The sequence below is a fragment of the Piliocolobus tephrosceles genome, chromosome 13 (genome assembly GCF_002776525.5).
Source record: "Piliocolobus tephrosceles isolate RC106 chromosome 13, ASM277652v3, whole genome shotgun sequence".
Classification (NCBI taxonomy): Eukaryota; Metazoa; Chordata; class Mammalia; order Primates; family Cercopithecidae; genus Piliocolobus; species Piliocolobus tephrosceles.
The window spans coordinates 104002135-104017509 of NC_045446.1; the positions used below are offsets into that span (position 1 = coordinate 104002135).

A 15375-nucleotide genomic window follows, 5' to 3' on the forward strand; every position below is an offset into this window, starting at 1 on the left:
GTAGCCCACTCTCACTTTCTGTGATTTCCGTCTCCCTCTCTGAAGGACTGGAAAGGAACTTGGTAGCTACATTCTTTGCTCCTTTATCTTTTTAACCCTTTTCTTTTCTTCCCCTTTATTCTGGAATTGACTTTTCATTATTCCATTATTTTCAAAGGCACCTATGATGATATGAATGCTGAGAAACTATATTGAGTTAGTAAAAGAGAGTTCTAGCAACAGAATTTACCAGGACCTAACACAGGTTAGGTTTTAGCCTTTCAGAAAGATGTGAAGGTGGGTGGTATTGGGCGGGGGCAGGCAGGGGGTGGGCATGAATTGGTAATGATAGTTTGAATAGTGAAAAGAGAGTCAATTTCTGAAAAATCAAATGTGTTCCTTTGGTCCACCTGGAATGATGAAATCCTTTCCTCTGAACACAGTGAAATCAGAATCACCTGATTTCTGCCTGTGGTCCAGTGGAGAAGGCCGTGGTGCAGGTGCTGGAAGGGTGAATGTTGGTGGTCGCACCCTCTCGGTTGAAGCCCAGGTTGGGGCAGTGGGTGTGTCCTCTTTCTACTCCCTGGCTGGTTCTGGGTCTGGCGTAGAGCTCCTGGGCTCGATTTATTGTTTATTCCTCTGACCCTAGGAAAGCAAAACAACCTCTGCCCTTGGTCCTTCCTATACTGTGCACGTGCGTGTGCAACACACACACGCACACATGCACGCGCATGAAACAAACGCAAGGAACCCTGAATCAGGTGTAACCAGGCTGTGCGTACATTCTGCCATTGCTAAGACCAACTCCATGAGCTCAACCTGCCCTGCCCTTGTTCTTGGTGTCTGTGTATGTGCTGGGAACTTTTTTATATTTTGATTTGCTTCTGAATGTCCTGCAAAATTAACAGTATCTGTCTGCACTTCTCCCTTTTTGGCTATTGTGTGCCGTACAGTACGGGAAGGCCACATGGTGTCTCTGATATTGATAGCCTGGTTACCGTGGGAATGAATGCCCACCACACTCTCAGGCCCACAGCCCTCCTTTTAATTGTTGACAGTAAAAAGCGTTTAAATGCTGCTTAATTTGTAATCATCTTCTGGGGGGTGGGGGGAAGGAGAGGCGCCATTAAAATGTCAGTAAAATGAATACACCCTCTCCTTTTTTGTTATTTTGTTTTGCTTATTTATATGGGGTAGTTTTTGTTTTCATTGCCTAGTGTTTGTGAGGTATTTAAATGGCGCTGAAACAATCAGTATTTCGTTTTATTTTGAATTTCTGTCTCGCCCAACCCCTGCTCCCCTCCCCACTCCATTCTGTCTCCCTGGGCCTTTGTCTTGCCTCTGTCTCTCTCTCTTTTCTGTCTGGGGCTCCTCCTGCCTCCTGCCTCTGCCTCCACCTCCCTATCTCTGAAATACATTGGGGTTTACTGGAAATTGTACATGAGAGCCTAGCTGAGGTTTTTGGGGTTTTTTTTTCCCCAGAGACCCCACTCCTGAGCTGCAGTTTCTCTCCCGGGGCCTCAGGATGACTTCGGGAATGTTTGAAACTAGAGAGAGTGACCGTCTGTAGAAAGCATCTTTAACACTTGAAGAATACTAGAGATGAAAGAGTCCTGGGAATAACTTACTGTCCAGACAAGGAAATTGGGTCTTACCTTCACGCGGAAGCTCCTGTGCCTCCCGTTAAGCTCTGGACACACTGCCAGAATGTAAATGCCTACTATGTGTTGGACACTATGGTCTTACAGTGAAACTGCTAGATTCAGAGGGTCTGGTTCTGTGACTTGCCCTCTATGTAGGGTTTCTTGGGGGTCTTCTCTATCACTCTGGTGCTGGGGGCTTGGGAGAGAAAGCTCCTCCTCCATACTCCCCACCCCAACTGCCCAGCCCTCACCTGGCACAGAGGGGCTTCAGGTACTCTCAGACCCAGCTACTCAATAATTGCCTCTGTGAGTGTTCAGCCAGTTCTAGGAGGTCTTAAGCTGCTAACTGGTAGTCCCCTAGAAAAGGGACCTAGAGGTTCTCTCAAGTCTTGTGAAATTTTCCCAACTTTCTAAAAATCCCCATCTCACAGTGCTGCCTGAGAAAGGTTGAATCTAGATTGGCACCCAGCAGGTGCCCAGTCAATGTTGGATCCTTTCTTTGCCTTGTCTGTGACTGTCCCTCTGTCAGCCTAAGAATGTAGTTCCCTTTTAGGTAAAGGGATTCTCTTAAGCTAAAAGAAGGCTGTCAAGTCTGACTTTGAAAGAGAAAATGCTGACGTCCATCTCAGTGGGAGAAAGAACCATTCAACCTGCCAGCACCCTCTTCAATAGAATTATTGAATATTAGAGTGGAGAAAAAGCCTTTAAGGATCACTTATATCCCTCTTCATTTTACTGATGAGGAAACTGAGGCCCAGAGAGGTCTAGTAACCCACCCAGGAGTGCACAGCGAGTTAGTCACTGAGCCAGGACTAGAGGCCAGGTTTTCTACTCTTTTGTTCCTGTTCAGTTGGGAGTCTGCAGTAAAAAGCCACATGAGGGCAAGAGGATGCCTGGGATGTGAAGATCCTGGCCTGCCCTTTCATGCTGTGTCCCGGTGTTCCCCCACCCACTTTGGGGCTTCTTTTCCTGGAAGCCTCTAAGATTAGCTGAATTTGAGACCAAGGGACCCACGTTTCTTGCAGTGCTCATGCAGCCTTGCAGAGGGTTACAGGCAGAATACATGCCAGGGAATGGATTTAGGAAGAAACTGATTGTAGCTTTTGATTTATTTGCTACCCACCTACCCCCAAATGCAGGAAGTAGGGAGCCCTTTGGCTTTAGGAATCCTGAGAGTAAACAGGTGCCTGCCTCTCTCCTTTGAACTTTATTTCTACAGAACAAGCAGTGTAGAGAAACCGAGGAAAACAGTTCCCTGCATCTTGGGAGAAGTTGTTGAGCACGGGGCCCTCAAGTCGGCACCATGCCTACCTGCTCCATCCCACGGTCCATCATTCTCCCAGCCTGATCCCATCTCAGAGGCACCTCTCTGCCAGCACGGGCAGTACCTGAGAGAGGCTTCCACAGCAGATGCCCCACCAGGGATGGGCTGGGTTGGGCTGGGCTAGGCTGGGCTAGGCTAGGCTAAGCTAGGCTTGCTCTGCAGAGCTGGGCTAGGTTAGGCTACTGCAAGCTGCCCTTCTCTCTGCGTTGTTGAAGTTGGTCCGATTTTTCAATCGTGGGCCAATTAGTTTCACAAATGGGGGCCCCCGTGGTGCCAGGGCACATTTGTTCCGGGCCTGCGCACTGGCCAGGCCCCATTGTTCTGCCGCCCAACCCCGTGTGGGCCCATTGTCCTCGCCCCCAGCGGGTGCTGCTTACCGCTGATTTATACGGGCAGGCGTCCTGCGGGCTCCAGGCTTCTCTGCCACAGCTGGCGGAGATGCTTAAGGCCTTGGACCCCGTGACCTTTGCCCTAGTCCTGCTGTCATTTTGAAAGTTACAGACCAGAGGGCTGCATACCTCTCCGGATTTACTTTCCACCCCAACTCACCCGCCCCCCAGCCACTGCACGCGCGTGCATGCGCGTGCACACACACACACACACACACAGAATCCCTTTCCTTCTTCCTCCGCTTGTTCTTGGAGAAGTTTTAATTCATTCTGGAATGTCTGGAAGGGTCCAGCCACTGGACTGGAAACCAAAAGGAGCTGCTGGGGCAGGTGGGAGGTACTAGCTGAGGATATTAGTCTCCGCTGATGTGCCTGGAAGCAGCTACTTCCTGGAACAAGGTTTTTAATCCTCGGATTCATTAGTTCCATATCGGATGCTGGGAGGAAGGGAGGAGGATGCTGCCATCGGTGTGGCACTGCCAGGAAACCAGGACTTGATTTGGCATCTTCCAATTTAGCATGTACCCTTCCTGCCAGAGGCCCCTGAACCCTAGAAAGGGCAACCCAGAGTAGGAGGTAGATTGAATGTGAAGGTGGTTTTGTAGCCCAGTACGAAGATGCAGATCTTGTCCCCTCTTAACCCGTTTATTCTCTCTCTTCTTGCAAACCAAACTCCTCTCCTCCTTTTTTTAAAACCTCCTTCCCTTTTTTTATCCACCCCTTTTCTTGTCCCCTCCCTCATTTTCTCCCCTTCTTGGGCTCGTTTGTTGGAGTGATTGACAAAATTAGTAAATCCATTCATGTTACTTTTATTGTGCAGGTCTCAATAAATCCCCCATGTCCAGGGCGCACCTTAATGAGCTAGTGAGCTGACAAATTTGTTTACTGTAGCTGGAGGTGCCGAGTAATGAAATGCACTTGTGTCTGCAGCTCACTGCTAAACAAATACACGGTTTTCCGGGAGCCAGCTCTGCTAGCTGCTGTGCCTGAGGATGCAGCCACATTCCCCAAGAGACTGAAAGTTGTATGTGTGCATGTGTTTTAAAAAATGTAATCACTTCCCATCCATTGCCTAGTTTTAAAACAAACCTGAATCAGCTGCTCAAGCTCCTCCCCTTTTTTTGTTATGCAATGAAGATGCTTTTGCTCCCTTGACTGACGGCATTGAAACCATAACATTCCCCCTTTCTCTTGTGGAAATGGAATATCATACAGATGTATAGATGCCTTCCGTGATTCTACACAGATAAGAAAGGAAGGAAAAAGAGGCAGAGAGGGCTGGATAAAGAGACCTAAAATTGACAAGGATGAAATTGACAACTGATGCTAAGGTTTTTGGCTCTTGGCTTGGTTTGGGAAGATGTAACTGAGTATCTCAGCAGTAGGTGACTCTATACATAGGAGACAAACACCCATGCGTGAGCTCAAAGCTACTTGAGTTTGAGACAAGTCTTCCAAGATGGTATCTTAGTGTATCCTACCCCAGTAAAAGCAACTGGGAAACTTGTCTCTTACTCACCAGCAGCCAATTGGAGTTTCCAGGGTTCAGTGGGTTGATTTGGCCTTCAGTGCCCACATAGCTAGCCTTCTGAGGAACGCTGGGAGTGCAATAGCGCATCCTAAATGATCCTGAAACTCATGCTCAAGAGGACAACCAGAGAAATAAAGAGAGGGCTATTGGCCCTTAATCCAGTAGATTCCTTGAAAAGGAGCTGAGCCCTAAATGATAGCACAGGGGAAGTCAAAATGGAGGAGCCACTCAGATTCAGGGGCTGGACTTTGTTCCTTTCTGTCTATTCCTCACCTCACCCCAGCCTTCTCCATCCTCTTAAGCTGAAGACAGAGCCTTCCTGCCTTGGGTAGGAGTCAGCCCAGTGCTGCTTGTCTCTGCCTCTCTTTCTGTCTTGCAGAGTGGATGGTGCAACTCTGCTACCTTTTTTCAGCAGCATCCTGGGGGCAAAGGGAGGGGAATATGGGCGAAAGGAAAAGGCATCAGTTTATGTCAAGGTTAGAGTGTGTGGTCATGAAGGTTGCCCATGCTGGAGATGGTGTCTTAGGAAAGAGTAATCCCCCAGGATGTCAGAGGGAGCAGAAAGACATATCTGAAGGATTTGGGGGCTAGGGGTGGAGGGAGGGGAAGTTTCTAGTTTAAATCAAGGTTTTCACACCCTCCTAAATTTGATATTTTCTTTCTGTGGGGAGAAGAAGCTCTCGGCTCTCGGGGTGGCAGGGGAGGAAGTCCTTCCTTTGTTGGGTGAGGTTGGCTAGGATTGGGCATGAGAAGCCCCTCCGGGGTACATGTGCATGCACACGCACACACAGGCATGCACACGCCCCAGCACATGCACACACGGCAGTCCCAGCCTGCTTACCAAAAAAAGCTGGAGTATATTTAGATCCCTCTGCTCCTTTGATTAAGAAACTGCTTATAGCAGGAGATAATAAGAGCTTTGCTCCAAGAAGGTGTAGCACCTGAACATCTTCTCCAGCTGTGTACCCCTCTGATCCTCTTCCTTCCCATCTATTAAAGAGATAATTGGTATGGAAATGGCACAGGTGTAAACATGAGGGGTTTTGTGTTTCATAATTTCAGACCCCGTCATCACCTGGGTGAAATACCCTAGGTCTGTGTCACCCGTTCTGCCTACTATTCCACCCTGGCCTGGCTTTCTCCCTTTCTCTCTTTTTCTCTTTTCTTTTCTTTCATTCTCCTTTTTTTGGGTTTCACTAAAATTAAGCTTGTTTTAAATTGGAAGACTTCGAGTCATACATGCCCTATAGTCAAAACTGGCTGTGTTGCCACTCGGGGGTCTGGTGTGGGTCACCTTCCCTGGAGATACGATTTATGCAAATGTGGTCCCAGATATTTGCATGGACCCTGCCCATATTACTAAGAGTCATGCTCCTTGAGTCTTGATAGCGTCATCCTTTCCACATGCATCCCCTTTTCCTACTTCGGATTCCCTTTGAGCAGATACCCTGGGAGTCCAGGCTAAGACTGAGTCCCATTCATTCTTCAGAAGAGCAGAGGTGCTAATTCCTTGACCTGAAAAATTATTTTCTTGGGTAAAAGCTGACTTATATATCTGATTTACATTGAAATGTACATTGATAGAAAGCAATACATTTGTAGGATTTACATAATCAAAAACATTTGTCAGTTGCATCCTAATAGGACTATGAAGTTAGGGCTGGAAAGGGCAGATTAGTTATGAATTCTCTTTCCTAGATGAAGAAACTGAGGTTAAGGACAACAGCTGCCTGCACTAGGATCACAAATCCAAGAAGGGCTGCACCTCTGGGCCAGAATTGGGATCTTTGTACTGTTTCACTGTATAATATGGCAAAACCAATCCTCCTATGGTCTGGGTCTTTGCTTCTGAGCAACAGAGCTCAGACATGGAGTAAGAACTAAGGAGTCCTGTCCAGCCCACCAGACAGACACAGGAGGCCTCACTGAGATCTGCTGCCTGTGGGTCACTTGTCATTACTGATTTCCAAGGAGAGCGGTTGGATGCTCTTAGTCGTGGTTTCGTTTGTGGACTGTGGTCTGAACTTTCCTCATCCCTAGCCCTTTGTCTGTACCATGACTTTCCTCATACCTCCTCCCCCACCCTTTGTGACTGTCTCACAGCCCCTTATTTATTTACTAATTCAACATGCAGTTATTAAGTGCCTACTCTATATCAGGCCATGTGCTGTGTGTTGGGGAATATAAAGATGAATACAATAGTTCCTACTTTGGAGGCTTATAATCTATTAGGCAGAGCTGCAAGTCCAAAATGAATGCAATACAGGGCTGTACCACACCAGATACAACAGTGAGGGATTTCAGAGGAAGATGGTGGTGTTGGCACTGAATCCTAAGTGGTGTAATTCCTCAAAGATGCCTTCTCTAGGCTTCCCAGAAAGCAGCAGCCCATTGACAACAAAACAGCTTAGGCATGTGTACTGTGCAGGGCTGCCATGACTCATGCCATGACTCACGATCCAGGTTGTTCACTGCACGAGGGTACCCAGCTGAAGAGGAAAGAGCCCAAAACCCAGCCCTCTCTGTGCTCACCAGGTCTGTGGGGTGCCCGGAGGCGGAGACGTGATTTTCTAGTTCAGATGAAAGTGTTGTTTGGCTGGCATTGGCTCTGTGACCACATTATAAAGTTGTTTCGTGTGGATGTCTCATTTGATGTTCTTGATAACCACAGTATGGTGGATAAGGAGCAAATGGATCTGGCGAAGTAAAATGACTTGCTCAGGGCCACAAGGCAAGTATATGGGAGAGCTGGGACCCCTATGCTTCTTTTCCTTCCCCTGTGTCATGCGGACCATCTGACTTCTGAGGGTCTTGTTCATCCAGTCAGAGCACCTCCCCTCTCCCCAGTGGTACCAGGCCTGACGTCTCTCCATAGCAGAGGACAGAACCCAGGTGTTGAAGGGAGCAGAGCGTTCCAGTGCTTCCAGGCCCCCCTGCCCCGCCGCACATCTCACTGCAGCTAATGAATTGCTAATACAATTTTCTAGATAATTTTATTTCCATAGTCCCACATTTTAATGTGTTTCCAAAAGCTAGCATTTATTTGCTTAATCTCCCAGTGTAATAGAATCTGCCCTGACTCATCATACATGCGAACAATCAGCTAGGCTGAAACAGCAGCAAATTGTTTAATAACTCACATCTAGTCTCTAGATTTTTAACTCACATGCACCAATAGCTTTTCTTGTGTCTCATCCACATCTCCCCCGCCCTTTCCCTTTTTTTTTTTTTTTTTAAATACTTTTCTATCATCATAGCTGTTAGTCTCCAAGCAGAAGAATGGGGGAAGTGGATGCTGAGTCTCAGAGGCCCCCTTTCTTCCCCTGGGAGCCTTGGTTGGTGGATACGTGGCCAAGGAGCACCCCTGCACCTTGTGGAATGTCCCAGGAAGGGGAGAGAGACCACTGTGGGGACATCATGGCATTTCCTTTCCAGGTGGTGACCGTATAACTTCCAGCCTATTGGCCAAGTGTGGAACTTGCCATCTGGGATTTTGTGCATGCCACTCCTCCCTTGTTGTCCCACCTTTCTAGGATTTTCTGTCTCCCCTTGCCCTGGCAGCCTCTGCCCTGGTCTGGTCCCCACCCTCCTCCAGTGGCGCATCAGCCCTCTCGCTGCTTCTCACCACTTGCTGCTGCTGTTAGTTCCTATATGTGTCCAGAGTCACTGGCTTCAAACACAGGTCGGATCGTGCTAGCACCACTCGTATTAGTCAATTCAGGCTGCTATAACAAACTGCCACAGACTAGGTGGCTTATACACAGCAGATATGCATTTCTCACAGCTCTGGAGGCTAGGAAGTCTGTGATCAGGGTGCCAGCACGTTCGAGTTCTGGTGAGGGTCCTCCTCCTGGTTGCAGACTGCTGACTTCTCTGTGTCCTCACATGTAGAAGGGGCTAGCTAGCTCTCCGGGCCCTCTTTTACAAGGATACTCATCCCATTTTAATTACCTAATTGTCTCCCCCCAGGCCCCACTTCCTAATACCATCACCTCAGGGGTTAGGATTTCAAAAAAGGAATTGGAGGGGGACCCAGACATTAGGATCATACCAACCCTCGGTCCTTTCATGGCACTGCATTGCCTGTAGAATAAAGTCCCATCTGTCCTACCTGGCATGTGCAGCCCTCTGTGGTCTGACTCCCATCACCCTCCCAGCTTGTCTCTGTCCCCAGGGCCTGACCTTGGCCCCATCTGCTCTGACATTTGCCAGCGGTGTCTCTCTCCTTAGTCTGGCACGTGTGTCCCAATTTCTTGTCCTTTGCTTCTCAAACACTCTTTACTTGTAAAAGCCTAACTCAAAATCTCAGAAGCTCTTGGAGTCGCCCTGCCTTACCCTCTGGGTGGTTGTTAACTCAGCGTCTCCCACTAGTCTGGGACCCAGTTTCTCTGCTCAGCCTCAGCCTGCCCCTGGTCACCTAGCACAGTGCCTACACTTGGTAGTGGCTCAGTGAGTTGGCTGAATGGACATGAAGTGGGTTCAGGCCACCCTGAGAAGTAGGGACAGCATAGTGGGGCAGCATCTAGGGGTCTTGGGAAGACCAAGGGGGCAGAGTGCCGTGGCCTGCCTTGCTGGGTGATATTGACCCTCAGAGCACCTCTGGGTCGGGCTGTGTAGGCTGAGATGTCCCACTGGCAATGCCATTCATGTTCCCTCTGCCCAGGTTCCTTCCATGTGGGGGATCTCAGAGGATGCATAAGGAGGAGTCTTGGCTCTTAAAGGGCATGGCTGACCCACAAAGCCTACTCAATCCTACTGATTTAAGGCAGCTGTTTGAACACCTGGCTTAATTTGGGCTGTCTGTGGGGTGGGGGTTAAGGGCAGACAGGGGGTAGATGCTGGGGGCCCTCAAGTTGAAGAACTGGGGGCCACCAGGCACAGAACACATTGCAGATGCACTGTGCTCCTTTGTATGTAGGCCAAGCAGGGAGGGACATTGAAGACTCACTGTCAACTCTTGGCACTGCTTCTGTCCGGAAAGATACATCTCTCATTATGTCCCCCTCCAGCAAGTGGAGCTAAATACCCTACTCAACATTTCCGAGAGACCCTGGTGGCTCCCAGTGGGACTGCACGGCCTCAGAGAGCTATGTCTTGTGACCCAGCCCCAGCATCTGCCTACTCCTGGCCAGGGGTTCTCTAGCCATTGCTGGAGCTGTACTAGAGGCAGGGGTGCTCTGTACTGTCCTTACCAGGCCTCTTCCAGGGTAAGCGCAGACAGGCGGGCAGCTGGCCCCAGAGGCAGCACTGAGCCCAGCCCCGTGGTTTCTGAAAGCAGACACACCGAGATATTTTCAGATCCCAACTCTGCCTCTTTCTGTGTGATCTTAGGCAAGTTATTTAATCTCTCTGTTTTCCACTAGTGAAAAGGGGGATAAGAATGCCTGCCTTGTAGGATTGCAAGTTTTAAATGAGCTGACAACATAGAAAAAGCACCTAGCATAACACCTAGTTTTGCTCCCCTTCCTTCCTGCTTTTTGACGGCCAGGAGAAAAATCCAGTGCTGGCTGCTATTCCCATTCCCTGCTCAGCCTTCCTGATTGCTGGCGAGATGGGGTGTGGCTCCAGGTGCTTAGACTTCACTGTCTGCAAAGGGAAGGGGTATCAGGGTGAGTATGAGGGGCACAGAAGTGTAGGGGAGCGTGAGAGGTGGACCTTGCCTGCCTACTAGTCCATCCTAACCCAGCAATGAATGGGACGGAGGTGGTGAGGACCAGGCCTCTCCTTGCTATCTCTGTCGATGGGCCAGGAAGGCAGGGAGGTTCTTCGTGCCATCCCTTCTCTTCCCCCTACCTTCCACCAGACACTTCCTGATTCCATGCTGAGCAGCCCATGGCTTCCGGCAGCCAAAGCTGTGTCCCCTGCCCCCACCCACTCTGGACTGGGCTGACAGATGCTAGGCCTACTTACCTTTCCTGCTTGTGCCCCCCACACAGGGGACAGCAGTGTGGGGCCAAGTGCAGGTGATATTGCCCAGGTACCAGCACAGAGACATGCAGATGGGCCTGCCAGGGGGCTCCTGTGCTCAGGAAAACAGAGCCCAAAACGCTGGGCACCGAGCTGCCAGTTAGGACTCACACACAAGGTCAGATTCTTCCTCCCGTGGTGCTGTAGCTGGAAATTTCGGCCATGGCTCCAGAGCAGCATCAGAAAGGGGTTGGTAACAAACAGAAAACAGCAGCCTATATTTGTGGGGTACTGTGGGAGTGAACAGCCAGTTAGAATTAAATGAAAATCTCACATCACTCGCTAGCTTTCAATCATTTGACAGTTGCCCATCGGGTTTAGGATGGAACCTAAAGCTCTTAACGTGGTTTGCAAGACCCTGCATGGCCTGGCCTTTACCGTTCCCTTTAGCCTCTTCTTCTTCTTCTCCAGCCGCACTGCACCATTCCTCTGTCTGATCCTCCCACCGGCCACGTTTCCCTTTGGCCCAGAGTGTTCACAGACACGATTCCATCTTCCGGATTCTGCCATTCACCTGGTGTTCAGGGTAACGTCGGTCATGAGAGCAGGCACTTGGCATGCTCTTCCGTGGTTATATCCCCAGTGCCAAAAAGACAACGTTACTTGTAGAAGGCACCAAGTAATACTTGTTGAGTGAATGAACCTAAGATTCATGCTTTAGTGAGTGGAGTAGTTAAAAAAAAAAAAAAAAAACAGGGTCTGTATCTAGTCTTGGGAAAGCATTAAAATCTAGGGTGTGTGGGTGTGAATCCCAGCCCTGCCACTTATGAACTCTATGGCAGGAGTCCCCAACCCCTGGGCCGTGGCCTGTGAGGAGCTGGGCTGCACAGCAGGAGGCGAGCGAGTGAAGCTGAGCTCCACCTCCTGTCATATTAGTGGCGACATTAGATTCTCATAGGAGCATAAACCTTATAGGGAACTGTGCATTCAGGGGATCCAGGTTGCACACTCCTTAAGAGAGTCTAATGATTAATGCGCTTGAATCATCCCGAAACCATCCCCCCACCATACGTGGAAAAATTGCCTTCCATGAAACCAGTCCCTGGTGCCAAAAATGTTGGGGACTGCTGCTCTATGGGATTTTGGCCTAAGTAGTTAATCTCTCTGTGCCTCAGTCTCCTTGTCTAAGGGGTGAGGATAACAGAGGCTAGCTTTTGGAGTTTTGGATTTATATTAGTTACATTAGAACAATAGCTGGCCCGTGGTATCTTGGTCAGTGTTTGTCCTCACAGAGTCTACCTTGCCTCCCCCAGTTTTGCCCCGGACTCTGCGAAGTCCATCTGGTATGTGCCCTCTTAGTATTTTGCTGCCTTTTACATACTGCCTGACACAGTTGCACATTACCCTTGCTGTTGTGATGTATTTGATCAGTGTCTCTCCTTCCACTAGACTTTAGCTTCCAGAGCTCAGGAACAACGTCGATTTTGCCCATCCCTGGGGCCACATACTGGGTGCTCAGTGTTGCACAGCCTGGGCCAACTCTGGATTTGCCCCTGAGCATGGGGATTTGGAGGTGTGAGTCCCGACACTGGCTCTCACTCCAGATGGGTAAAGAATGCGTCTTGTGTTCCCAGCCTTCTGAGGCGCCCCCTTTCCTGTCTCCCACAGGCACTGACATGGCCGTCTTCTGTCTGCTGTGTGGGAAGCGCTTCCAGGCGCAGAGCGCGCTGCAGCAGCACATGGAGGTCCACGCGGGCGTGCGCAGCTACATCTGCAGCGAGTGCAACCGCACCTTCCCCAGCCACACGGCCCTCAAACGCCACCTGCGCTCACATACAGGTAGGTCAGTGAAGCTGATGGGTGGATCGGGGTCTCTGGGAGCCAGTCTCTATATTTACCTCTAAGGATGTAAAGTGGAGGTGGTGGGCTGAGTCAGCCCTCAGTCCTGCTCCAGGCTTGGACGTGCAGGGGCTGCCTGGCATGCAGGTAAATGTGGACAGTTCTCCCAGTCCCCTCCTGCGGACCGTCGGTTCAGTCTTTCCATGTTCAGCACAGGACGCTCATTAAAACGGCAGGCTCTTGGGTCCCACTCTCAGAAACTTTTATTCCGTGGGGCCAGGGTGGGGTCCCAGATTCAGCATTCTTAATACGTATTCCCAAGGGATTCTCATGTAGGTAGACCCAAAATGAATTTTGAGAAAAACTGACCTGCTGGGTCTCTTAACAGTGTCTGCCCTGCCTCCCACCACTCTTGATGCCCCTCCGCTCCATCCACACACATTTCTGAAGTCAGCTTCGGGCTTCTGAGGGCAAGTTGAAGAAGTCCTACTTTCCCCACAGTAACAAAGGCCTGTACTCGGACCTTAACCCTGTTTAGGGAAGACAAGGAGGGGATTTAAATGATGAACAATGAAATATTGCTTCTCAGCCAGTTCCAGGTGATGGGACAAGGGAGGGGTTATGAGCTAAGGAGGCTGGGCCAGGTGCCCAGAGCTGGCCATTCTCTGCCACCAGCCTCTAGGGCTTCAGGGATGAGGACACTTGGTCCCTGATGGCCAAGAGGCATTTGCTTTCCTACAGCAGCCCCCAGTCTTCCCCAACAGGGGAGTGGATGGCTTAAATTCCTTATTTTCTCTGTGACAAAACTGGGGCTCTGCTGACTGTACCCGGGTAAAGGAATGCGCATTTCTGAGTCTGCATGTGTCTCTGCCTTTGTGTGCTGTGTTTGTGGGGAGGGTTGGGGTCAGGCCTCTATCTGGGTATGTAACAGAGCATATACTCATCAGAACCTCTGCATGCCACGTAAAGGAACAGTAGGCCCGCTCCTCAGTGTGAGAGTCTTGTCACAGCTCAGAGATTGAGTATGCAGACCAGGTCTTGCATGGGTGGCAGGCTCTGCTAAATAAGGGAAGAGCTTTACTTCTCAGGGACTGAGCTGGCCTGGCCTGCCAGCAGTAGGTGTCCTCGTTAAGGAGCCTTCCTGGCTCTCACTTTTGGATGCCATTTTGTTCAGGGGAGCACATTGCCTTAGCACCACCAGATTTGCACAGAACTACTTAAAATTTCTGGGATAGGATGGAGGTAGGGCCCAGAGGGGTGGGCTCAATAAGAAGGGCCCAGGAGGGTGGGCTGTTGACCAGGACTTTCTCTGCAGGGACTGCATAAGCGTCTCCCCTGCAAGTATACGCACTTTCCTATGAACGCCTCCCTCAGTGGGTCCCCAGGTTCATTTGTTCTTATGAAAGATGGCTAGATACCTTTCAGCCACTTCTGAGCATGCCACTGGGTCCAACCAGTTGGCTTCATGTGACTTGAATGATCTCAGTCCTGCTAAATCCACCCAGGATATGCCCTCCTCTGTCCATGCCACCTTCTCAGAGCTCAGATATGAAAATGTCACATGCCCTTGTGTCAGTCATGGCTCAGATCCACAGGGAGGGGCTGTTTCCAGAGTTAGGGAGAAGCCCTTGCTTATTCTAGAAACACAGAGCATGTGTGCTGCCGGTGCACACACAAACACCCATCAGTTTTCACACCAGTGAGGCAAAGGCACTGTGCACACAAGCCATATACAGGCTCTGCACACCCCACACACAATGCCTCATTAATATTCCGTTGTTCTTGGCCCATTTGCTGCTGGGGCCGGGTGTTTAGCATCAGCAGCTGTGTTTGGTAGGTTAGTCCAGCCGTGCTCTTGGCATTGATGGATCCCTGATTCACACGGCTCATCATATAATAAACTCTCAGCTGTGCTGAAGGGAGGGGCCAGGAGGGAGGGGCCTGAAGAGCCAGCAGGATGGGGCTGGGGTGGGGAGGACGACAGACACTGGGCTTGGCCAGTGCCAGAGAAAGCACCAAGTAAGGACAGATTAGGGGGGAGTGGGGGGGTCACAGGTGCACCGGGCAGGCTGGAGGGGGCTCTAATTAGTCTCGTTTGTCCTGCACTTAATGTCAAGCTCATTAAAGAGGCTACAGAGTTAATCAACATACCACAAATTGGATTTTGAGTTCTGCAGCCAGTTTTGTGTACATTATGGCCACACTGACACAATCAGCTCTCAGGGTGAGGATTTCACGCCAGGTGCGCACCGTGCTCCCAAATCGGGATGGGGATACGTGTGTGTTGGTGACTTTTCTTTTTCTTTCTTTCTCTTTCTTTTTTTTGTTGTTATTTTTCCTTCTAAATTCTTTTTATTCTTTTCCCTGGGCAGACTCAGGAGATTTCCTATTTAAACTCATTTAACATGTGCCCCACTTCATAATTAAATTCATAAAAATTGGATCAAACAAACTCCTCTGTCTTAACCCCTTGTTTTTTAAATTGTTAGGGACCCCTCTGGAGGTGAAAGGCACAGGCAGCTGCCCCCTGCTCCCCCACCGCTGCCTTCCCCCCAGCTGGGCGACTGCCGATGTACGTTTTAATTACCGGCTCCGGCTGAAGTCTCACGTGGCCTTGGCTTTATTTATTTATTTATACCTTAATGAGGATACTGAATCTTTGATTAAAGTCGTAATCGTTGCCGATTCAGTAAGGAGGGGGAGTTGGATGTCAGACTAGACGGGACTATGAGTGCAGACACACAGAGAGAGTGGGTTCAGGCG

At 49.8% G+C, this 15375-nt stretch overlaps 1 protein-coding gene across 2 annotated transcripts in view; it reads left to right on the forward strand.

The window, feature by feature from the left end:
* The window catches only part of ZBTB16 (zinc finger and BTB domain containing 16), a 195046-nt gene that overhangs the window by 170701 nt on the left and 8970 nt on the right, over positions 1–15375 (forward strand). For both annotated transcript variants that reach the window (XM_023208271.1, XM_023208269.2), the window contains one exon: positions 12442–12612. In XM_023208271.1, coding sequence (XP_023064039.1) covers positions 12442–12612 — 171 coding nt within the window. The remainder of the gene's footprint in view (positions 1–12441; positions 12613–15375) is intronic.